Source organism: Oxyura jamaicensis, chromosome 7 (genome assembly GCF_011077185.1).
Source record: "Oxyura jamaicensis isolate SHBP4307 breed ruddy duck chromosome 7, BPBGC_Ojam_1.0, whole genome shotgun sequence".
NCBI lineage: Eukaryota > Metazoa > Chordata > Aves > Anseriformes > Anatidae > Oxyura > Oxyura jamaicensis.
Genome location: NC_048899.1, coordinates 14,086,633 through 14,112,909, shown reverse-complemented (window position 1 = coordinate 14,112,909; position 26,277 = coordinate 14,086,633). Strand labels below are relative to the sequence as shown.

Below are 26,277 nucleotides of genomic sequence, written 5' to 3'. Positions count from 1 at the left end.
AACCAAACACGTTCGCCTCTGAGCAACAGGAGCTTACTAGTAGTAGACATAACACTTCCCAATTACCTGCATACAGAACTTGGTTAAGAAGGTTTTTTATGAGAGAAACAGGAACTGGTGATTCATTCAGAAGGAGTCCCAGTCCAGAGTATCCCACTTCTCTGAGTCTCATACGGTGCTTACTGCGTTCGTAAACTTTGGTACATTTTAGCATCTCTTCCACAATCTGCAGGAAAAAGTACACACAAATGCAATATAAACAGAAGGGAACATCCAGACCTCTTAAACGTCATTGTGAATGACATAACGTGCTTTTCGATAGCTTACAAAATAAATTTTAAAACAAACTCAAACAGCACAGACTAATTTTAAACTTCTTATGCTTGACATCAAGAGAACACCAATTCCATTGTGACTATGGCAGTAAGCAAATAATATCTAGCTAACTTACCAGAAGAAAGAATTAAAATTGAATACCTAGCATCTTTCCAGGTGCACGCACTTCTGCAGCAAGACCATTGGAAAATACAGATTCTTATCCCATTGATTAATCTATGAACATATCATTTAATTCATTACCTTGAACACAAGTTCTCTAAGCCGGTCAGAGTATCTTTGATGCAGTAACAAAGCGTAAAGAATATCAGCATTTCCTGGTTCAAAAAGCAGTAAAAAAAGCTGGTCTGGGGTTGGGCTGGAATGAAGTAGGCTGAAGAGAATATCCAGAATTCCACAGAGCTGCAAAATTAAGACCACTGAATTAATCCACAATTCACGCAGACTTCATCCTGTGCTTGGGGGAAATTTTCCCAGCTTTTAAATTTCACCCTTAACTCGTTATACAATGTACCTTTTGTCTGCTCATGGTTACCACCTTTAAAATTAGGGCTTTTTTTGACTTTTCTATATACACAGAACACTTTATCAAACTGCAATCAGAACTACAAAGCAAATTCAAATACTGATAATATCTACAACAGCTGATCCGTTAAAGTTCAATTCATTTGGTTTTGTAACCTAAGAGAACTTTTCTAATGGCAGTATTACACATCATGTGCTTTTCTGCCCCTCACCTGTAGAGCACTTTTGTCAAGGTTCTAGTGTGTTTCTATATATAACCTGCCTCAGCTACATCTAAATATAACCATATACCAAGTTAACACTATGCTTGTGGTCTTGCCCCTACTTTTTAAATGCAAAAAAACATAAGATTCCTAAACAGAACAGTACAGAATATTCCAAGTTGGAAGGGGTCCACAAGGATCATTGCGACCAACTCCTAAACGTCATTAAACAAAACCAAATCACTTAAGAGTTTAAAGTACTAATTTATGTCATATTGGATACCTGTTCTTCTTCACTGGTGGCAGCTATGTATCCTATGATGCTCTGTATTTCTTCATGTGTTCCACCTTTGCTTAGGAAATATTTGATCAGTCCATAAAGGGATGTTCGTATTGTTCTCAGGTCATCAGGAGCCAAATCACTGTCTTTACAGCCACTCCTACACACCAACAGACAAGAAAAGCAACTCAAGCAAGTGCTCCATGATTCAGTAATAGCTATTTCGTTGTGCTGGTTTGGAATTTTCCGTGTACCTCGATATTAGGCACAAGCTGTTTCTACTGAAGTAAGGCAACTGAGCAGCAATAAGTAATTGCAGATGAATCTTACCAAGCCTATAAAAAAGCCCTGAAATGTAGACTTCTCCTGATCTGAATACGTCAGGACTTCAGCTTCTTCCTCACACCCTCTAGACAATCTTCCCCAATTACATAATTATATTCATAAGCAGATATAAATTGTCCAAAGTAAGATAAGTCTATCACCAAGATTGAAATCTAAATTTCCAAATTCCTAAAAATAAAAATCGACTTCAAATGCTACAAGTATATAAAAGAACTAAGTGTCTTAAAACAACGGACATCCTCGCTTTTCATAAAGGCCATCATCCAAGACTTAATTTGCATTGTTGATAACAAGTCCTTTAATTTAATAATTTCAATTACTTTTCCAAGCCATTTCCAGTATCACTGGCATAAATTCTATATAATCCCATCATAAAAGTCAAGGATTAGTAATAAGCAAAGCAGAAAAACATTAATACAATTTTGAAAATGAAATGAACCACTAAAAGCCAGACTGTAGCTTTCTTTTTACACTAGGACAAGCGGGGGCATAGGGTGAAAGACATGGACATGACACAACAGCTACACACAACAAAGTAGGAGCTAGAAGAAGTAAAACTCATACCCATAATAAACCCTGAGCGTGTCTAGAAGAAACTGTACTCCATACTTCTTTCTGAATAGCCTTCTGCTGTCTTTGATGATTGTAGAAAGATATTGTATGTGCCCTAAAATATAAAGCTTCCTGTTAGAACTTAGATTTATGTCAAGTGGGAAGTTCTGTGTCTTTGTGCAGTTACCCCAGTCCAAGAGCTCACCAATTCTGAAGGGGAAGTCCCCACTGTTCCAGATGCTGAAGTCAAAAAGTAAGTGTTGATACATCTGTTGTAAAAGCTGCATGTTCTTTTCTACTGAGACTTGCTCTATCAACAACTGTACAGCCATCAGTACGTTCACATCCATTAAGTTGCTTGGCACCTTTCAAAATAACACCATGTTTTAATACTCAGAAAATGAAGAGTTTAAGATATATTTTTAAAATCAAACTTTTTTTAAAAAATGAAGATTTTCTCTTCTACATCAAGTCCACAATTATTAAAGCAATAAAATATATGCAAACAAGTCTAGTTTGAAAAAAACATACAATACAGTACCTATAACCAAAAAAAACAGAACAGGAAAAAAAGACAAAACACCATGTTTCACTTTGTAGACCAAGATCAGCTCCTCATATCTTCTTGTTTTCAGAAATATGAGTAAATCTTTGAGAGAAGCCTTGCATCCTGTACAAACTAAAAATGTTTCAAAGTAAGCACGACTTCATTCATAACATTCATTACTACTCAGCCATAACATTCGTTACTATGGGTTGTTTCTCAAATTTGCTCACCTTCTGTAACAAGGCTCCTAGGGTGGCAACTCCATGGGAGTGAATCAGATTTTCTTGATTAACATGATGCCTCTGAATAAAGTGTTTTATCAGCAAGATGAAAGTTGCAACAACATTCTTCTCCAGCCGTGCTTCTGCAAAACAGAACAGTAGCAAAAACCTCATGGTTGATTGTTGGAGAGCAAGGGAAAAAGTAAGATGAAGTGTTTATATTCATCACTATTTCCTGAACTTCCTAACTCCTGGTGCATTATTTCCATAGCTGTAGGCTGTCTTTAGACTTTTTTCCAATGAAGAATCAGTCTTTAGAAGAATCCCCTCTAAAACAAAAAGCAAAAAACCTTGCAAAGCTTGGTTTCCAGGGTTTTCTGACAAAAGTTCATTTCCAATTTATATTAGTAGAGCGTTTTTTTCTGTTTTTGTGTGTGTGTGTTTTTTGTTTTGTTTTGTTTGTTTTTAATCTGTTGTTAAAGCTTCCTTTTAATTTTCTTGATTCGTCTCTGTGGACATTTTCCATTAGAAAATTAAAGTTTAACTCAAGTCTACACAGCACTGTTCTGATACTGCAAAGTTTTTGTGTGGCTGTCTGACACAACATTCATGTTGCAAGAAAGCTCTTCCTATTGATATTAGCAGGTTTTATATAAAAAAAATTCTCAAAATAAGAACCAATTTTTCAGACTAGAAATGAAAATAACTGCATATTTTGACACTAATATAAATCATTAAAAGAAAAGTAATGCTATCAAATACATTTATATTTGCAATACATTATTAGGTTAATTTTACGTAGTGCTGAACAGCTGGCATTCAGTAACCATATCATAAAAGAAACAGGAACAGTCTGTCAGCTTTACACTGCTACTTCGTAAAACCAGCATGTAATAGAATGGTTGTCATTCACAGGAATGATTTTTAATTAAAATCAAGCTTAAGAACAATTTCATCTCAACTGTAGTTTTCTACCTGATGCCTTTGTGGATGCCAATACCACCCAGTCGCCCTCAACAGGAGTTACTGCTTCTGGAGGTGGTAGAGTTTCCCCTTCAGACTTCTCGGGCACCTGTCCACCAAGGAAACTGATCTGCTCCAGCAATGGAAACAGCACATTTATTCCGCCAATGCAGTTGATCATATCCTAAATCAAGAGAAATAGGAGGAAAAGGTCACTATAAAATCCTCTGAAATGTGTAACCAAAATTCACTCTACATACAAGGAACGTTATGAACTCACAAATCAATCAGACTGTTTCTTGTCACTTTGAAACTAGTTTAAAATACTGAATTTATCAAGAGAATCACTGTAGTTTTAGGCATTGCAGTTACACGTGCCTGCTCTTGCTCTGGAAGTGTATTTTTGCATTTCCTTCCACCTCCCCTCAACTAAACAACACAGGAACCCAAAGGATACAACTACTGGACAGAATCTTCTATTACACATATTTGAAAAACAGAGAAACATTTTTTTTCTGCTAGCAAAGTTACTTGCAGCAAGCAGGAAGGAGACTATGTATCTGTGTTTTAATCCTATTCATGAAAGATTTCAACTTCAGACAATTAAAAAAACTGGTTTGATTTTTTAAAGTAATTTCACATATACCTCAATTCTAATCCCTGTTTTTAGAATTCAAGTCTCCTAAGATACATTTTATTTCCCTTCCTCTCAAACTGGGGTAGCAGAACACTTCAAATAAAGCTCCTTGTGGTAAGGTATAATATATTCAAATCACAAGATTCCTAGAAGTGATTCCAAATGTCACTTTAAAAAAATCTGGGTCTCAGATAGTAACCAGAAAGCTAGCCAGAGATACCTGTTCACCTGTCCAGCTTAGTTCAATGAAAACTATTGTGACCTAAAAGTTTTAAAAGACAAATAAAAACAACATTCTGTAAGCCAGTCTGTTAATGCAGAATATCACTTTCCCTTCCTGGAAATGTTGAAGGGAAGTAGAGCAAACCATTCTTTCTACCTCCATCATGTTCCAGTTCTTCAATTGTTACTGTATTACATGTGTCTTTATGATGTTCCTTCCCAGTCCAGGTATCCTCACGTTTATTAAGGTGAATTTAATAATAATTGAACAGAAAATAAGTTTTTTTGTTTTTGTTTTTTAATCTGCAAAATTTATCTCATGGATGAAGCTTTCTAGTTAGCTGGGCAAAACAAGAACCACCACATTTTTGAAATTTGAAAAAACACAGTTTCTTTGAACCTAAAGCCAGCAGTAGCTTTAACTCATTTCAGGCTGTAACTATCTCCTTATGAGCTCATCCTGATCAGTGTCACATTTTATCCCTCCTCAAGATGGTGCCAAATCCCATCGTGTTTGTTAATGAAGTACAACTATTCTTCTAAGACTCTAAAGACTTTCCCACAAAGCTAGAGATCTTAACCATCCTCACCCACCCCTCTTCCCACTACTGGGGATAAGGACAACAAACTGCATATTCTGCAAAGTATTCATTAGCAAAGTTAACTAGCAAGTGTATTTGAATTTTCTTAACATTAATCTCCACAAGTTAGAGCATATGCACAGCATTCATACATTTACCTTCATTTACCTTGACTTTTCTTGTAAGAAAAGGTCATCTACTGAACAGAATTGAACATATTACATCTAAATTTAAATACCCTATATCATGTCAATGTTTCTAGATCAAGCTCCTTTGCTGCAAATCAGTTGACTTTCTCATACACAGTGAGAAGCCTGACTTGAATTTTTGATGTTAATGTGCTAGTGATTAGGGAACTAATAAGCAAACAAGTACAGGAAAATATTCATTAAGCTTGGGTGCACTTCACAGTGAGTTTCAAGTCTATAGTATGAAGTCAGACCTGAACCGTCAGTCTTAGAAAAGAGCTGATTAACCAGAAGAATATATGGACCCCCCCAAGTGTTGGGTACGAAGGAAGAGAACAAACAGACAAAGAAAAAGCACAGATAGGACAGTTTTGCTATAATAGAATGTTTGAGCAAGAGACTAGAAACTGATTTAGCCAGAAAATGTAAAATTCTAAGCACCAATACTAAAGAAACGGTAGTACTGTCATTATAAATGCTGGCAAAAGTTAAACAAAGATGATTTGCATGGCCTATATGAATCAGATAACCCGAATGTATCCACCAATGAGAAAAAAAATGGAAAATTAGTATATAGCAGAGACAATAGTACTCTTCAATGAAACTTTGGTATTTACTCTGAAGAAATGTTTTTATACTGTGAAATCATATAGTCCTACCAATCCCAAACTAAAAGTAATTAAGATAATTGGATGACCTTCTCTTTAAAGACTAGGTGATTATTTTAACACCACCCTTGATTTCTTCTTTCAATACACAACAGGCACTGAACAGACTATGAAGATTTGAGTCAACTACCACAACTTATCTTAATGCGTTAGCTACAACATTAAGAGTAGCAACCCTTGTTAATTCTCATTAAAGATACTGCAACGCTACTCCAGCTACAGCATTAGCCCATTAATTGTTATTACAAAAACTGCCTGTATCAGTGAGATGTCATTGACATTATGACAATAACCTCCAGCATTCCAAAAGTTAGGTGAACACGTATGGCTACCATCACGTTTCCATCAGGCTTTGCCAGCTCAGTATGCATTTACCTTGATGTCCCAGTTCACTACTTTGTTTCCAGTTAGTCTTCCATGTAAGAGATTAGCAGACAGGTCAAGACAAATTGGATTTCTGCAGGCCTGTTAAACAAATTAAAAGGCTACAGTATTATTTAAGAAACAAGTTACAGATGCATCAACATAAAATAAGGTTTCTAAATGACGTATAATATGTTTCAGAAAGTTTGTGCCATTGTGTTGATAGCATTTAAACAATTTAGGACCCCTGGAATATGATGTTATCTTAGATTTGACATTCACAATTGCACAAGATAATTTTGTCCTTTTGCCAAACAAGAATAACATCTATTACCCCTGCACGAGACAACAGTTTAAAAAAAACTCACTGCTCTTCATCTTCCCTTAACCACAGCATAAAAATGGTATATTCACTTGTTCTAATGAAACAGCAATAGCAAAACAAAAAGGAACTTCTAGAACAAATTCAAAAATTACTGCAGATTATGTAAACAAAGTAAAATTATGTATCATTTCATACCTTTGGTGTGTAATGAAGCAACACCTTACTGGGGAGGTCTGCTACTTCAGACTCTTGAGATTTCCATGGAGTTAAGCAGTTTGGACCTGTAAAATCAATGTACTTAATTATTAGTTTTCATTGTTAAGAGTCCACTGGATATTAATGTTGACTTTCACAAATTTTATACTACTATTCTTTGTTGGAATCTTTGGTTGGACACCCCAAAATACACTTATGAGACATGCTTTGAAGTAATCTTATGACCTAAGTCATCCATTTAATAGTCTTCTTAAAACAAAATACATATTATTGACAAAAAGCTAAATAAAATGCTATATAAAGATATTTTAGTTTGTACAAACAGCTATGTTTCTGTCTTCAAAAACACCTGTCTCCTGATATTTGCCACCAATCCATTTGTCATCAAGCCCAAATGATCACACAGTGAGTAATCTTCAAGAAAGCTTTGTTTAGTAACAGAACATAATTCCTTTAAATGGAAGTACTTCCATGCTTATCTCTTAACAACTGCAGGTCATTATGGAACTTACTACCTTAACACCTTAAACCAAATGACACAGCTTACCAAAATATATATTTTAAATCACCCCTAAATTGATTGATTTTTGTGGAAAAATCCTCAAGCATACATCACCTCAATGGCTTATCAACAGCAGCAACACTTTAAATCATTGCAACTGTAAGCACACGTAGGCAAACAGTAGGAAAAATTAAGAATAGTGAAAATATTACATAAAATTTTAATTTTGGTGGGTCTGTGCATATGAATAGATGAGCTTAAGTAAACCTAACATTTCAAATAAAACTAAAAAGAATTCCATTTTGAGCTTATTTAAGTCCCTCTTAGCTAACCCATTTGGGTTAGCTCTGCAATTCTTCTGGATTTTCATTTCATCATTATGTGTATGTATAGAGCAAAACTCAGTGGGGTACTTCCATAACTTATCCATTTTGTTCCACTAAACCAGTAAAATCACTGCTTACCTGCTAAATACAATGCTTTCACCTGAGGGGGTTGCAGTGCTTCATGGAAGATGATAACTGATCCAAGGTGTCCCTCCAAAGATGTTGGACATCCCCATTCACTATCCTGAGTCCCTGCTGAGATCATCTTGGTGATGAGCTCCGGTTTTGCAAGCATTCCACTCCAACTTCCTGGAGATAGAATGCCCCCAAGTGACGTACGATGGGGCATGATAGGGGAAGAAAAAGGTGGGTCTGGTATCTGAGATGGAGGAGGAGTTGTTGTTCTTTGGCCAGCTGAACCAATGCAGCAAGAAGTAAAAGGCTGGACAGTCAGGCATGGGGAAAAAAAAAAAGAAAAGACACTGTAAATCTAAGCTCCTTCTCCCCCTCACCCCAACAGTTTACAAAACGAATCTGAAGACTCTCTCTGGCAAACCTGAACTAAATAAATTATATGAAGAGTAGCAAATTCTATCATGTCCTGGAGAATCAGTAATCCAGCACAGTAGAAAAAGAGCATGCACTCTCCATTACAGCAGAGTGCCCCTTCTACAATCAAAAGTAAATTTGGTAACCTCAGCTGTTGCGTGACAAAAAAAAAGCTGGCAGGAGCAAAGCCAGGAAGGATGGTACCCTGGTAAGATACCCTGGTAAACATTCCTCTTCTGGATTATATTTGGATAGATTCTTTGGATATATTCTTCTGGATTATATTTGAAAATACTAGCCCCAGCATACGTGCTACTCTATTCTTCTTGTACCAGTTACTCCGTTCAAATAGATGCCCTCATGGGGAAGCTTACCTGCCTGACATTTAGCTACCTTTAGTTGTGTTTTTCTACAACTGAGCCTAAATCCAAAGTTTTATCATGCAATGGAAGTAACATTTACTTGTCATTCTTTAGTGTTATACTGATTTTACCATGATTATGTCCAATTTAAACGTTTACTAAAATTTCTCACAATACTTAACAAATATCAAATGAGGACTTAGAAAAAGTGGAAGAATGGTCAGTTTGTACCCCAGTTTAAAAATGATTTGTTCCACACAAAGAATGGACAATGCTTTCAAAGAAAAATGAACATGCCATGTACTCATTTTGATGGCTAGTGTGTTTTCAGGTTAAATGCATAAACATTTTAAAGCTTTAAGATCGATAAGCTGCATGCACACTACTTATCCAACTAACAAAGCAGGTGCGAGACTAGCCTATATTATGGGGACACAGAAAATACAAATGACTGACTGATGGAAAAAAGAGAATATTTCTCAGTGAGCACTACCACACTAATCCTACTGGCAGAGGTAACCATTCATAAATTATGTCAGTATGTCTGACAACACCCCCGCTCCTCCCCCCCCATCTAACCAAGGTAAATTATTTTTCTTTTTTAGTTTTGTTTTTAAACTGAGATGACTACACCAGCACTACTTATTGGTTATACATATTCACCAATTCAATGGTCTGGACACTGACCAAAGTTGAACATAAACTTATTAGCTAAGCTATCATAAGCTCTTACTCAAATTCCATATTAAAAAGAAGCCAACTATGTTCTCATTCTTCTATGAGAGTTCATCAGGAGAGGGGAATGACACAGAAGGTGAACTTACTTCATTCATGGCAGGGAATCGAAGTGGAGCAGAGATCTTCTGCTGTCCATTGACATAGATGTATACAAGACTCTGACCAAAGGGCCTCTTTCCAGGCATGTGAACAATAGTTATGTTGTGCTGGTTAATAAAATAATTAAAACATTGTTAAAAAGTACTGCATGAAAATGACAGAATCACAGAAGTGACTGTACAGAACTATTTAACTTCATCTCTACTAATCTGGTGAGGAAGCCATTAAAGAAACAGCTTTGGAAAAATAAATCCCAAGTATAAACAAGAAGACACCAGCTGTCAGCTTCCATTTTCAAGTAGTTTACTTTTTAAACAGGTTTTCGGAAGACAAGAGGCATAGCTCTTACATGACAATGCACACCAGTCCTTAAATATGGGAATAGAAAAAGGCAAGGCTTAAATACAGTAGTGTGTACTCAACACTAAAACCAATATGCTTGTTTTAATTCAATATAAAAAATCTGCACGTTAAAAAAACTCCACTAAAAAAGCCCCACACCTCTATAAAAAAACAATGCTAATCATCAGCTTATCAATAACAAATAACAATGGTTATAACAATATAGTCATGATTTATTTTAATCAACCACTAATATATGTGTAAAGTGTTTGTATTTTTTGAATTTAATTATTTGCATAAGTTCAAAACTAAGTATGATAAAAACAGACCTTATAGACCTTTTATAAAACCACCAAAAAAAAACAAAAAAAAAAAACAAACTTGTGACTTCTGAGCTAACAGTGCTGTCCTAAACAGTGTTTTTCAGTATCAAATCTTACCCAGAGCGAGTCAAAAAAACAGTGGTCTGGAAGCATCACTGTCGTATATTCCCTCTTTGTGCAAACTGCAACCACCAATACCCCAGAGCACGTAATAAAGGCTTCAAAACCCATACCACTTCCCGTAAAAAAGCTATAGAAAGACAACAAAACACACAGTCAAGGACTTCATCAAACCTATTGGAAGTCAACTAACAGTATTTTCATTAGGAAAGAAGCAACTCAAGCTGTTTGTTGCTGCTCGCTTATTTACTATTTGACTAGTTATCACTTTTGTTCCAAAGAACAAGACACAGAACTACTACAAGGAAGGGAAATGTTGTTTAAGGAATTTTTTTTTCATAACATGATTATCTATCAGCAAGAACCTTAATGCAAAATAAGTGTAGTCATTGTTATATACCTTATTTCACTCAGTATAATGAAGCTCAGCTGTCAGCAGCTATCTATAAACAAGCCCTGCAAGCACAGACTTATTTTTTTAAGTGCTTGAATACAAAAAATTATAGCAAAAGCATTATTTACTGTACTGTCATATCTATCAATATAAAACACAAAAGTGGCATGAATATTATCGACAGTCTCAGCAGATGTAAGCTGTCTTACAACTAAACACCATAAAATTTAGCAGCTAAATAAATTTTTAATGATTTAAATTCAATTGTGTGTTTAGCATTTTAGGCTGACACCGGAATTTTAAATATTTCTTTGTATTAATTTCAATACAGAATATGTAAGTTCATTATTGACAACATCAGTGCCCTGTAACAAAAACACATCAATATTGCCCTACAATGAAGCTACAGATTCTGTACTAAAATTATACACAGCTTCAAATATCTAGCATAATTTCTTCAAAATTGTACATAAAACGATAGAAAAACAGCCAGTTATTGGTATAGCAGCATCACATCGAAAAAAAAAAACCTGTAAATAGACTTAATTTTTTTTTTTTAACTTCATAGTGTAATTCCACCATGGTTTTCTAGGACCACAGTCTATTTAAGATCTTAAGTGGCACACACTGACAAACTGGAAACAGTGTTATGACAGTTCATCAGGTGGCACCCTTCATATAAATACTCCTGACATTCCTATTGAACATTTCTACCCAGATAGTTAACCCACACTTATATAAACTATCAAGAACAAACCATGCCAATGTCTACTATTTAAACTGATTAAGGTGCCCTTTTCATTGCGCTCTCATATGAAATACAGCTTCCACTGTCTTTGCAGAAAACAGGGGGAAGACTGTCTGGGGGTGTTTTGTTGTTGCTGTTGTTTTTAAGCTACGTACCTTAAAAATATGATTCAGAGTTGTGAATAATGAAACTGCAGACAAGAACTACAGATAAGAAAACAGTGTAATTGAGAAACTATGTGCTTATTTCTTAACCCAGGCTGGCTGTGGTGACAGATGATATTGCTCCCTTTCGCAACTAACCTAAGTAAGTGCTATATATTGCATACTACAAAGAAGAGAATAAGTACCACATGTAATAGGGTGCCATATGCCACAGGGAACAGATGACCTAGATTTGTGCTGCTGAAGTCATTAGGGTAACCATACCTATAGAGTTGCTTCCGCTTGCCGTTTTTGCTAGTTGTGCTAGGGTCCACCTGGTCCTGATCAAGGCAGAGCCAAGCACTGAAAGAAAACGCAGAGCCTGGCCACTTCTGAATTGATGGAACTGCAATTCCTGCCATACTGTGATACAAGTTGAAATACTGCAAGGCACTTGCCATGCCTTGCTTGCGGGCCATTGCCAGAATGGCTCGCATCACTGGAACAACATAAGGGTGAGCCCGCCTTGGTTCCTCAGTCCTCAGGAGCCGTATTAACTGAAGCAATTCTTCTGATCCCATTGACTGGCTCCCCAAAGAGCCCAGAAGGGCAATCAGGTTCTCTGCACAAGTACAGTGGAGTGCAGAATGGGAATTTAATGTCTCAATGATACGGATGACCATGTTCGCATTGACACATGTGGCACGACTCTGTCTGTTAATACAGCAGATCCGCCTCAACCAATTTGAGATGAAAATCTGCAGGTCGTGTGACTCTAGCTCTGGAAGCCACTGGATAAGCAGCAATAATGGCTGGACATTACTAATGCCTAATATCCCAACAGCCATGTGGTCACCTTCAACAGCCTGAAAAACAGCAGAAAAATCAGATATGAAATACAATAAAATAGAATTACTGCTAAAGTGACGTAAGCATTTTAGACAGCATTCAAAGAAAGCATATCTCACCATATTCATGAGTTCTTCTAGTAATTCCCGTGAGGGTTGACCCAGCGATTTTAGTACCTCATATATATGCGCATAACCAATTCTCTCCTTGAAGACCTCCTGAGGATAAAAATTCAAGTCTCAATAACAAATGAAAGGGATGCAAATTGTTCTTCTACTGCAACAAGTTTAATTTAACACAATATTAGATACAAAATAATTAGGATGCAAGAATAATATTTTACAGGCTAGAAATCCTTCTGTTAACAAGTCCATTTTGCTATGCCTAGCACGCTGCAAGAAAGAAGGATCTCACTGCAGCATGCAGCAAAATAAAAGATCAAAATTATATTTTAGTAATTACCTATACAAAAATATAATTGCTTCGGTATACTCAGAATGTTAAGTCTATCACATATACAAAAATATAATTGCTTTGCTATACTCAGAATGTTAAGTCTATCACAAAATACCAATAGCCTTATTTTTTAACCACTCCATTTCATGCTGTAGTTTGTGTTATGTTGAGAATTTTAAATATCCAGATATTCTGGGGGTGAAAGATTTTCCTAGACCAGCTTGATTAAAAGTCACCCATCCTAAACACTTCAAAAATTAGAAAAGTGTTCCAGGAAAGTTTTCCTAAAATGAATCACTTTTATATGAAGGAAAAAGTAAATCAAGCTGCAAAATCCAGAATGTAGTACCCTTTTTCCTTTTTTTTTTTTTCCACTTAGTAAACAGAAAACAAATCATACAAAATGCATATTATTCTCCTTACTGTATTCCGCACTGAAATTAAAACAGATGGATGAGTCTGCCAGCAGAAACGATAAAATTACTTAAGCAAATATGCAAAGAAAAAATGCATATGCTGCAGTGGAAGCACAGATGAAATGTTTACTGACCTTTGTGAATTACAGTCAGTTCCCAATCCCACCATACAACTTTTCCCAGGCTTCCCAGAGACAGTGGAGATATGAATACTCTGAGTTACGCTTTGGAGGAGTCTAATTTACTACCTTGTCACTTCTCACTCAGACTGTACTGCAAGTAGCAATCAAATCGGCTGATTTCCACTCTTACTTTGGCCTGCACTGTGCAGTCATACTCCTTTCCCTGTGCCAAGAATCATTCAACCATAAGGTGAATCTAACAGACTAAGCAATTTAAGAATAAATCCACTTCTCTGCAGCCTCAGCTTCCAGTCAGATTCACAAACTAACCATTGCCTATCTATTTATCAAATCACAAGAATAACTACAACAGAAAGGCAAGGTAATGGCAAGACCACCATTTAGACAGCAGTAAGGTCCTCGATTAAAGACACGATAAAGCTACAACACATACTCCTGCCTGAAGCTATACTCTGCAAATACTCATTAATTCTATCCCAGATATTCATGGGACAGGTAATGGTGCACTCCCTTTACAAAAGCTCCAAATACCATTAGTGCTCCATTCTTCCAGTTTTGATATCAAGATATCTCAGAATCCAGCCATTAGAAACAAATAAAAAGATAAGGGATGCCAGCCAATCAGCTGCTCCTATCTGGCAGAAATTAGCTGACACAAGTTGCTCATCTTAATTAGCAAGATTCCTTATCAAGATTTTTTCAGTAAAAATGCTAACCGAAGACAACATCAGGAGGTCTATTGCAAGTAGACCTCTGCATATGTACCGTTACCTTAGCAGCTGGAGACTTGAGCATTACTGCTGTGAGGGCTTGAATGGTTGATACCGCCAAGCAGTCTAGGTGTGCCTGAAACACCTGAAAGTAGCAGGTACAGAAGTTACATACAAATGTGCAAAGACCATTCTGTTCCAAAATCTGTATCATGCCCTCCTGCCAGGATGAAAACCAAGAGTTTACTAACATGCTCCAAAAATCATCTCCCCACCAATAAAGATTTCATATGCCCCCACACCCTACAAGAAAGATTGCATTAACAATAGACAATACTTCAGGAGGAGGAGAGAAGCATTCACAAAACTCATTGAACTTCAAATATTCTGATGGACAAACAGGTTTTCCTCATGCGCTAATGGACAACCTCAAGAGGGAGGGAGGAAAACAAATTAAGAAGTTTCTTGTAAGGTGTGTATGTGCTGCTTGACAATCCATCAGGCATGTGCATTTCATACAAAGTGTTTCATTTTACATCTAGGTCCCTGTATCCCAATGCAACCCACACACAAATAATAAGAGATTAGTCACACCAGCACAGTAAGGTGGCTTCCTCATCCATATCCTCATCTCATTGCTTAATATCTCCTTTTCCCATTTCAAGTTATCTTTTTTTGCTGTTTGTTTTTCCTCTAAATTTTGTTTATGGTGGTATCTCTATGCTGCTTTTAAGGTCAAAAAAAAAACAGAGCACCATCTCATGTCCATCAGTAAACCTAGAGCAAAACTGTACAAACATACTCAATTTTATTGTTCCTGAAATATTGAACTGCATATTGGAAATATTTTGAAAATGAAATGTTAAGAATCAGAAGACTGTTAGATGTGAAGAAACATTTACATGCAGTTAGTCTCGCACTGATTTTCTAAAAAAGCCAAACCTATTAGTTAGGAACACATTTTGTCGATTACCACACTTTGTACTTAGCATCGTTACATTTTTCATTGGAATTAATTATTCTACTACAAAATATAACATCAATTTGCATTTGGTACTTTCCACAACATCATGGGAAAATTAAAGCAACAGGCTATTCCTACCTCCCTGATTCAGCCTGTCCATAGTTTTGTGAACATCTGTTCTTGATGACAAGCACAGAATCAGGACATCAAATACAACCATTGAGATTCACAAACAAGGCCCCAGAATCCAAAACACCACAGTGCTGAGACAAAGAAGCAAAAAAGAGGAAAGGGAAGGAAAAAAAAAATCACCACCAGGTTGATAGAATTTGGATTCCATTCATGTACTTCACCTTTTAAAAATGCATAACTGATGCTCAATTTATTGAAATATCTGCAACGTGAAGCAGATAAATAAAACTGAAATTGAATTCAATCAGAAAAGTTACTTTCCACAGACAGAAAACACTGATGGCTGCAGCAACACAAGGATTGCTGCAAAAGGATTAAAGAGGATCATTAAGGTGAAGCACAGGAACCAATTTTCCTGTTGTTGTGTCTCAACCTCAACTGAAGCAAAATACAGATTAGGTAGGTACCTGGTCCTTATTCATTTCTGTCAGTAATTTGTTGGCAAGGTCTTTTTCACTCTTGTCTGCCACTTTATTGTTAGCATTTAAAAACAGCTGTTAGAAACAGAGACAAGAATAATGGAAATAATTGCATTAAACAGTTACCTCCAGCCAAACCTGTGGAGGCCGCCCTGGATTTGTGTTTAACATACAAGTGAGTTCTCACACTGGTGAGATGCAAACCTCCATTAACATTAGTCTTCTGTTAACTCTTAGAATACTGAAGATTACACTGTATTTTTGCTGGACACTAATTGCACTTTCTTTCCCAGAATTAGATGAAAGAATGTAATCATTAAGACAAGGAAACAGACCTATCTAGAAGTTAACAGTGGTCAACAGCTTAGCAACTGATTTCATTTACCATATGCAACATGATGAAAATTTACTTTTAAGAAATATAGACAACAATGGAATATTGGCAAAGAAATGGATACAGGTGCCTCACTGGTGCCCACTTACGTCTCATCCTAGGTGAAGGCTGAAGGTATCTAGACAAAATATTTAAATTGTCAAATAGCAACAGCAGTAGAATTTCTGAGGCACGTAAGCCTTCAGGACAGGAAGAAGGGTAAAATATCTCTGCTTTTATTTTAAGAATCTGACAGGTTGTAAATAAAATATATACCTATAATGCATTTTCAGCATAAACTGCTCTGTGTATAGCAGCTAGATTCCTCCCCTCTCTGCCTGAATTTCCATGTTTAAAACTCACTCAAATATCTTCATAATCCATTGCAGTCATTTTATGTGCATAGTTCAGTCATAATCTAATCAGGACTAAAATTTTTCTTCTGTTTTTACATTCTAAAGAGACGTGTTAAATATTCCACAATCAAAATATTTTAAAAACCCTTTTAAAAACAAACAAAACCAGTAACAACAACAACAACAAGCCTTTCCTTCAGTGGGTAAAAACTAAGCATTCCCTAGTTTTTCCTCATACGTTTCCTCCCATTACCTACTAGGCATTCTCACCACAGAGGAGCAACCTAGGAAATCAGCTGCCATAAATAAGGGTAAACAAAAGGAAGACACTCAAGGTATTACTTTGACTTACGTAGGCGTGAAAGCACATAGAAGTACAAGTCAGTTTCAAAAGTACATGACAGTCAAGAGCACTTAATACTTCAGAATTACTACAGTACATCTCAGAGGGTTATAGCATTAACAAGGGCAAATAAGAACATTAAATAAAAGGAAATGCAGACATGCAAAAAAAGGGCATTTTTTTCAGATGGGTTATTTTAATTCAGACAATACATATCAAAAGTCTTCTATGTAAAAGCTGTTCAGACAATAATCACATGTTTTCAACCAGGCATACTGCTAGAGGTAATTGTGCTTTGCTCATAGTCTGATCTCCCAGAGAATTTAATCAAAGAGAAAAGATTCAGGACCTATGAGCAACTACTTAAAAGTCTTAGGATAAAATAAGCCCCTTCTTATACCTCTAAAATGCAGTCCCTCTTCTTGGATGTGACAGGCAAAAGGTGACGTTCAAATCACCAAAACTTAACTGAGTAGTTTTGAAAAGCTCTTATGCTGATCTCTAATCCTAGAGCATAGTTAAGAGAAGATAATTTGTCCATAAGGCTTAAAACCAGCAAATATGGGGGAAAAAGATTTAAATTTTACAAGACTGCTGAGCAGCAAATGATTTTAAAGTATGACTAGAATTGTTGGCTTGAATACCTCAAGTTGAGATAACTATAGCAGAAATAGTGATATGGATTTTCTTTAACCCTCCTTTCCATGAAAATTTCTCTCCCCCCAAATCTGCTGAAGATCCAATAGATTCCTGAGTTTCAGATCTGTGTCTGGACTCTCCTGCTATCAAACACAGAGCTGCAGAACTGTGCTTTACACATCTTGCTAATGAATCCAGTAGCAAGATCTTCACGGGCAGGGAAGAAAAAAAAAAATCTAGAAATAGGGTCTCCTTCCTCCAGTAAGGAGGGAAATCCTAATTCCAATACTACATTCATCTTTGCCATTTGACGTTCAATAAGTGTAGAGATGTACTGGAAAATACAACAGCTTTCCCAAATCCACCCCCCCCCCCTTCCCATTTATCATCCTTGGGGATATTTTCACTAAAAAAAGTTTATAAAAATACTATGTATTAACCTGGCAACATTGATCCCAATACATCACAGTAGCATGTAAGACTGTCACAGGATAAAAACTCCAAAATGCATATCTTATGACAGACATACAGGCAGTGTAGAAATGAAAGATCAAAAAAAATCCAAGTAAGCATTCCTGTTTTCCTAAATTATAAATCCCACTTGTTTACATGAGAGCAGGAACAAAGCCAGAGTCTCCATGAACAGGTAAACATCTCACTGCTTGATGATTCAAGAAGAAACTAGAAAAGAAGTTTCTTACAGAGTACAAGGTCAATATGAAAATAGGCATAGATGCCCAAACACAGTAGGAGAATGGAAAGGTAAAACAAACTATTTTCAGCAAAAGATGAAAAACAAACAAAAACCACAAATACTGTTCAAAACATTTCAAGTAAATAAGCATTCTGCCACCGACTGTAAGTACAGTTAAGTCATAATCCAAACAATTTTTTCATATATTGCTGAATATGAAGAGGGAAATGAAATCTACAGAGGAATCAGATGAAGACAATGGCTTGCAAATTCTGGGATCCCATCTGGGATTGAGATTAATAAGCATTTCTGTAAACACTACACCCTATGTAGGAGAAGAACAATCTAAGAACATTTGTAACAGCTTGAGCAGTGCCTATAAAGGTCTTTTTGCTCAGAAGAACTCAAAATGAGTGTTTTTTATTATAAGACAGACCAGAAATCTACTTTGTTAGCAAAAAAAAAAAAAAAATAGACCAACTTAGATCTTTCAGATCTTTCACAGTATTTATGGCTCTAACCAAACCAAAGTTTTACTTCCAGCATGTAGACACTATAAAGATCGCATCTTATTTAGGAGTACATAAATGTGATTAATGTAAATGCAACATTACAAAATTGGTTTTGTCAAAGTAACACAGATAAGGGAAAATTTACCTTGCAGTTCTGCAACAGTCGAATGAGATGCTCAAAGCAGTTACTGTTAAGGAAAATTGCCTGCAGAACAGGCCTATCTGTGCAGTCTAACATGGCTGTGATGGTATCTACAAAATTGAAACAGAACTGCTATCAAAAACAAAATACTTCCCATATCCATTCAGCTTTTTTTTTTTCATCTGTTACCTTTGGAACACAATCAGAAATGGTACATAATAAACATGAATAAAGTTTTACAAACTATACATCATATATTCTTTGAACAAAAATTCTGTACATTTTAAGTGCAGAGCACTAGACCTAAAGCTACATATTTTGTCACTATAAAAATCACATAACCTACCATAACTGGAGAAAAATTCATCTACATAATATCTTGGATTGTTTTGGGGCTCTATTTAAAGACTGCCATTTTTAAGTACCTAACTAGCGTGTCTTTTTTTAAAAAACACAGAAATAGTAGCTTCCTCATCAAGCAGTTTCTCTGTATTCTACAGCAGCTTTTCATTGTTAGCATTTGTCGCCTTAATACTACTCCAGTTTTCTTGGAAGTTTTGGGAAAGGAAATACCTATATTTATATTTGCCACTCCGAACAACAAAGCGGAGAGAAAAAAGAACACAAATCTTATTAGTCCTCTAATGACTTAGCACCAACACTTTAAGACCATCATCTTTGGCCAGTGTTTATAGTAATGCCATTTGAAAAGCAAACTATCACAAAATGGACATTACATGGGTATTTTTTAACAGACCCTCCTTACTCTGCAGTTATGAAGACCATCAGCTGTTGCCTAGCAAAAAAAAAATTTCAACAGGGACTGGCAGTCCATGAACCTTGACACTCTGATTAAATATGAACGTGAAATAGAATATGTCTGAAGTAATATCAACGAGAAGAAATGTTTGAAATTTTTCAGTTGCACAGCAAAGTGAACATTTATTTGTAGAGCATCCAGTTATATTAGTATTATAATTGAATCATTACTTGCATCTGAGTTATTAAGAGAAGTTTAAAGGAACTGCACAATTGGATACTCACTCAGCATTTGGATCTGTAGAGCTATGAACCTGCTCTCCCACTGCCTACAACACCTTGAATTAGGTAAAGCTGAATGGTCTGAATTAAGCAGCTTGAAATAGTTCTCCAATATTGTACTGGTCTCCACTTGCCGCTGGTCAGAACTGCTGGTAAGAAGGATATGGACAACTTCTGTCAGGCACTTCAGAGTAAGCTCTGCCTTTCTGCTCACTTCCTCAGGACTCCCGTCATCCCAGTTGTCACAGTCCGCTAAAACACGCATCAAGACTTCCATGGTAGCGGGAGATACTGCTTGAAGAGCATTCCTCTGAAACCCATGGGGGAAAAAATTAAGGATGAAAAACAACTCAAATGGAAACTGCTGGTTTGAAAATACCTGACTCATACAACATGTGATATTGTGTGTAATTTATGCACTGTAATTGTTAGTTAAATATGAAACATTCTGCTTGGATTACATTGATGGCTACAGATGAAATGTGACCTGTCTTGTCCACTTAACTAGGCCTTCTTTTTCAAAAGAGAATACTTACAGGGAAAAGGAAACATTATTTAAACAGATGTCAAAATTCTTATAAAGCAGCCTTGATAACCTCCTAGTATTAAATAAACCTTAATTTGAAACTTCATTTTAGACCTGTGTTTTCACACAAACTCCCTGCATCTGCTACTGAAACACACAAGGAAATAAGCTAGATGTGTTCCATGTGATGATATAAAATTTACATATTTATAAGTAAACTTTCTACCTGCAAAGTAATATACTTTTTATGATACAAAAATATTATAGTAAGTTCTTATGAACATGTAGTTATAGACAGCAACTGCTATTTGAAAAAAGAACCTAGCTTTTATCATTTAGATAGTATTGCACAGAATGGCCTCACATTTCACAAGATTAACAACTAATTCATAGTAAGCAAATTCTTCTTGATTATAAGGGTATGTATAAGCCTTTAACAATGAAAAGGAGGTTGAAGACTTCAGCAGCTGAAAAAAAATTTAGAACATCCTTACCTGACCACCAGCCACAATAGCTCCAAAGAGATGTAGCAGGCAACATTTCAGGCTTTCCTTGAGATGTTCACTTTCTTGAAAGCATTCTGATTGGAATAAATAAAAAGTACAAGGCTTCCTTATTTTGGTCACATAAATTATACAAAGTTTTTGTCCTGTCCCACCTCCCCCCCCGCCCCCCCCAGAAAAGAAAAAAACAGGAATAATAAAAAATAAGCTCCTTGTCACCATGAAAACTTAATACAAAATTTTAACCATATAATCTCCACTTTCACATTAAGTCACAGACACAAATGCATCCATTTCAGCATTATCAGAAGAACATGACAACACTACATTTAGCAGCAATTCACAGAGCCAAACCTTCAACTCGCACAAAACATGTTTCAGGAAGCCTGACAGACCTATAGAGGTACAGCAACCGTACCAAAATGGAAAATAAGCCTTTTTTTGAGGGCTATTTACTATTTACTATTAGGACATGCTAATATGCAAAGCAGTGAGGATACACTAACAGAACACTCAGAGTAGCTACAGCTGAAACCAAGAAGGACTGTTTTGTTTGGAACTACCCATTGTAAAACATTAGTAACTTCTAAAATAAAAATGTTAATGACTTGGGTTTCTAAAAACTGAGATTTTAAACATTTTCAATTTGTTTTTTGTAAGAATTCCATATTCATTAAAATAATAATGTAACTTTTAAGACAATTGCAAGTTACCAGTAAGCACTATTTCTATATATACTGAAAGTATAAGTCTTCTTTGAGAAGAAAATTGCACACTTATTTTTAAAACTTGGTCTTGAAAGGAAACAAAGCCCACCACTTCCTTGACTTTATAGGCTCTGAATCTTTTGAGGACCTTGAGACAAATTCAAATCATTAACAGAATGTGGAAAATCACGAGCTTAAGTAGACCAGAAAAAGTCTTTAGTACTTCCATGGTACTAACATCCTAAGCACATGCTCAACAATTTAAATAAATGGAAAAGTTGAGAATTCACAGAACAAACCCTATTAAACCACAGTAGGCACTGAAAGAAGCCTGGGAAAAAATAAAAAAAGCCAGGCTTTCAAAGACAAGTAGGATGGCAAGATGGTGCTGCCCAGAGGAAAAAGGAAGAAAAAGCAACTCAATTCATTCAGCCTCAGAAATGAAGACGCTTTTACATTTATCAGACATTCTTTGGGGAATGGAACTTAGAATTGCTAACTTCACTCCTCCAAAGGTGAACATTTTCAAAACATGCTGCAGACAATACTTACGATAAAAGAAAGGGACAAACTCAACCGTGAGAGAAGCCGGTTTATACTTCTGTCTGCTCTTTTCAACTGTACTTAGGATACGTCTGAAATTACATTTAAAAAGATACGATACTTTGTTTTTAATTTATTACTTTATGACTTCTTCATAGAGAATCCTGCCAAAAATCAAAAGTTTTGCCTGCAGGTCCAAAAAAATAGTAAGAAGTATTGCACCCTGATAAAATGTATCAGAGCTAACCATGAGTTTACTGTTCCACTCTTTTGAAAAATGTACTGCTTTACCATATGGTTTGGTCAAAAACAAACAAAAAAAAATCAAGTCCTATTTAGTCTTTGCTTATTGTAACTGAGTCATCAGCTGGACTGCCAAAGTTCTTAACCATGCAATTGGAAATGGGGACAAAACATTATTATGAGTTCATTATGAGATGTTGGGAGAAAAAAATAAAGGGAATTAATCCTACCAATACACTTATAAACTTATTTTCAAAGATGCAACATATTTATACTGTGATCTTCAAAAATTTATTTTGCTCTAATTCAACTGCTTTCACCTGCCCCTTACCCTCTGGCTTCCTTGTTCCAATAGTTTAGAGAAATGAGCAAATTTGTAAAAGGAAAAAGCAATGGAAAGAGGTTCATTTTGGTCAGTTACAAATTCAAAACAAAATGTGAGATATATGACCTCATTAAAAACAAAACAAAACAGAAAACTCTAAACTGTAAGAAAAAACATGTAGTCTTTGAAATGTATCTAAATCACATCCAGTTAAAGAAAATATAACACTTTTCTACAATGTGGTTATACTGATTCATTTTAATATTCTGTATCTTGACTGAATGCAAAGTCAATGTTTTTGACTACTTATGTTCTTCCCTAATATACCATGAGATGTGCTGGCATTTCCTATGCTACATCTGAAAACAGCTTAGCAGTACTTTGTCAGGCCATACATGAGAACCGGTGTCCATCCGTACTTGGTTCTAAAAGAGAGAAATCCTAATTTTGCACAAAAATACCAGAAGTTGTGATCTTTACATTCTCCTTAAAACTTTGTGAACAGCAATTCAAGCTGTTATGGAAAAAAAAAAAAAAGACATTATTACTAGTTTTAGTATTACTTGTTTTATCTAACCTAGTACTAAATAGTACTAGATTAAATGGTGGACTAGTTAGTCATAGAGTCATTCAAGTTGGAAAAAAAGCTCTAAGATCATGATTCTACTGTGAAGGACAGTCTCCTAAAACCTGCAATCCATGCAGTGTTATAACATACTACAGGTTACCAGCTAAAAAGAAACCCCAGCAACCAGGATACATCATCACTCTATGTGTGGAGTCAGAAGTGACTTGTTGTACAAATGCAGTCCAGTTCTACAGAATGTAAGCTGTGAAAAGGGACCTAGTCTTGTAAAATGTAGGGTAACATGAGGGGTGTTCTCTCTATGCCTTTAGTTATTTCCATGAATAAGTCCAATATTTATCACGCATATCAAAAAGTTCCTGATAGAAATAAAACTAAGAAACTAAAGGAAGAGCAGCTCTGAATGATAGCAGCAAGGAGCAATCAACAACTCCCGGACTTGTACACACAGCAGAAAAACTTGTTGAGTACACTGTGGAAGACCACATACGTTTTAAGATTATTGTAATAAATTTGGCACTAATAAAGGAGAATTGTACTTGAAAAATCTCATAGGAATTTTTAACGGCTAGGCTCTGAAGAGCCAGTTACAGCAGAAAGTGAATCACTAGCAGCTTCTAAGGGCAGGGCCTGAGCCTAAAATGATAGAAATTAATCTCAGAAAGACCATTTCCTGGCTCTCTACCCACTTTTCAAAACAACTCAGAGCTCAGTTTTACCACTGAATGGAACAAGATATATCAATACTGACAACTCTGGTGGCACTTAAGTTCACTTTCAAGAGTGCCTGCTCAATGATGTTTCATTTGGTAAAAAAATAAAAAATCATCAACTCTATTCTCAAGTGTGCATCTTCGAAAAAAAACTAACACAGCATCAAATCAAATGCTTATGACTATCAACTTGAAGAGCTGTAAAATGCAAGAGCACAGTAACGGGGCGCAAAACTACATTTTATTTTCGATTGACATAAGGCATCAGTAGTTCCGTTAGGAACCTAATATATATCATTTATCTGCAGTTATAAAACACAGTTTATGATCCAGTCCTGATCCACACTTACCCTGCAACTCGCTGCCTCCAGTTTCGGTATGGATCATAGAGACTTTCACAAAAAGCCAGTGCATGTCTCACAAATTCTTCTATTGGGGTCTGATCTGCCATTTCTTTCTCTTTTGTTTTGCTTTTTAACTGCAGATGGGGGGTTAGAAAAAAAAAAAAAAGCTGTTGTCAGAAGATTTCTAATCATTAAAAATTAATTCCTGTACTCCTCCAGAAGCTCTGAACCCTCATGTTCTCCCCCACAAACACTTTCTTTCTTAGAGGGGGATCACATAAGCCAGAGCAGGAAGTATCGGATGGGGAAAATAACAGACGACAATTAGTAAACACATACCTGTTGAATGTATAATGTAGTCATGGTGATAACATGGTTAATGTATGAACACATTCCAATCTCTTCCACGTTAGCCAAATTTCTATGAAGGCAACACAGAAACCACAGAAATGTACACAGTGTACTATGTGAGGCTAGTTCAAACAATGTTTGTTTTAGTAGTCAATTTATAATCACAGAAAATTGTATCAGCATTTCAAAATTACTCCTCAAAAGACTGCATGTACTCAAATGTTTATTTCTGTCACATTAACATAGTACACAAGCTTTCTTTCTTCTAACAGGAAGGAAAAGAAAGGTCTGAATCATCCTGGTGTAGGCCAGCTCTATCTGGAATTTGGGGTTTCAGAGGTTAAGCAGATTCCCAGGACACTTTAAATAGAAAGCTCAGAAATGGTATCTGATAACAGAGACATTAAATTCAATTTCTTCCACATTACTAGAACTTTACAAGGAGACTGATACTGCAGTCGTCTACACTGTCTAAAAGTTTAAGCAAATATATTACCTAGAAGCTGTCATGCACTTGCATGACAAGTCTCCAAAGGAAAAGAAACATCTAAGATTATTTTAGAACACTAAAATCAACAGCAACAAAGAGGCATTTAGAACACTACATAAATCAACAGCAACAAAGAGGCATTATTTCTCTGTTTTGAGAACATCACAAAGATCAAATACTAAAGTGATGATCTAAGGAGAACTCTTCAGCAATTTAGACTTAAAACAGCTGGTAATTCATCAAGACAGCAACCACCATCTACTCAGCTTATATTTAATATTCTAGGATACTTAAACACTGTCCTACACCTCTTTGTACTGTTTTAGGGATAAGGAAGACCAAAGAACTCAAAAAAGCTTAACTACCTCTCAGAAAAGAAGAATCTCTATTATATACTTTATCCCCTTCCTATTTCAATGCAGATTGTAATAAAAAACTGAAGAAATGGGGAGAAATATATCCCTAAATACAGAGGCGTTTACCTGCTTGAACAGTATTACAAAATAAAGCATAAGTTTCAGAAGGAAGCCAATTGGATTAACAGAATAAGTCAGATCCCTAAGCTGTTTATGGAATTATAAGCATGTTAAGAATGTGAAGCAGTTCTTCCTGTACAATCCTCTTTCGAGATCTTTCATATCCAACACTAGCTAAAGTGTGCCTTTTGTTTTAAAAGTATTTCTTATACCAGGTACACCATGCTTTGAATTCACATAAATATATCTTAGATAATTACAAAGAATTTAGTGTCTAAGCCCCTTCTACTGCGTTTGTCATGACAAACGTCGCTGATTGTATTGCTCCCTCTTTCTTTGGTTTGAAGATTGTGATAAGTGGCATTTCTCTGTTTCTACTAGAAAGCGTCAAATCACATTGTGT

At 35.9% G+C, this 26,277-nt stretch overlaps 1 protein-coding gene across 7 annotated transcripts in view; it reads right to left on the bottom strand.

Moving 5' to 3' along the window:
• NBEAL1 (neurobeachin like 1) overlaps positions 1–26,277 on the bottom strand; it is an 89,902-nt gene that overhangs the window by 35,290 nt on the left and 28,335 nt on the right. For 5 of the 7 annotated variants that reach the window (XR_004752245.1, XM_035331244.1, XM_035331243.1 and 2 more), the window contains exons 5-26: positions 24,897–24,978; positions 24,564–24,691; positions 22,356–22,438; positions 21,088–21,173; positions 20,071–20,377; positions 19,030–19,136; positions 15,956–16,042; positions 14,454–14,537; positions 12,787–12,885; positions 12,104–12,684; positions 10,531–10,663; positions 9,736–9,855; positions 8,139–8,442; positions 7,152–7,237; positions 6,644–6,733; positions 3,985–4,156; positions 3,019–3,152; positions 2,447–2,606; positions 2,254–2,356; positions 1,348–1,504; positions 580–738; positions 67–226 (exon numbers count right to left, since the gene is read on the bottom strand). Coding sequence is in view for 6 of the 7 variants with exons in the window: in XM_035331244.1 (XP_035187135.1) it covers positions 67–226; positions 580–738; positions 1,348–1,504; positions 2,254–2,356; positions 2,447–2,606; positions 3,019–3,152; positions 3,985–4,156; positions 6,644–6,733; positions 7,152–7,237; positions 8,139–8,442; positions 9,736–9,855; positions 10,531–10,663; positions 12,104–12,684; positions 12,787–12,885; positions 14,454–14,537; positions 15,956–16,042; positions 19,030–19,136; positions 20,071–20,377; positions 21,088–21,173; positions 22,356–22,438; positions 24,564–24,691; positions 24,897–24,978 (3,422 nt within the window). In the remaining variant the exon portion in view is untranslated. The remainder of the gene's footprint in view (positions 1–66; positions 227–579; positions 739–1,347; positions 1,505–2,253; positions 2,357–2,446; positions 2,607–3,018; positions 3,153–3,984; positions 4,157–6,643; positions 6,734–7,151; positions 7,238–8,138; positions 8,443–9,735; positions 9,856–10,530; positions 10,664–12,103; positions 12,685–12,786; positions 12,886–14,453; positions 14,538–15,955; positions 16,043–19,029; positions 19,137–20,070; positions 20,378–21,087; positions 21,174–22,355; positions 22,439–24,563; positions 24,692–24,896; positions 24,979–26,277) is intronic. The other 2 variants (XM_035331247.1, XM_035331248.1) reach the window with 1 other exon arrangement.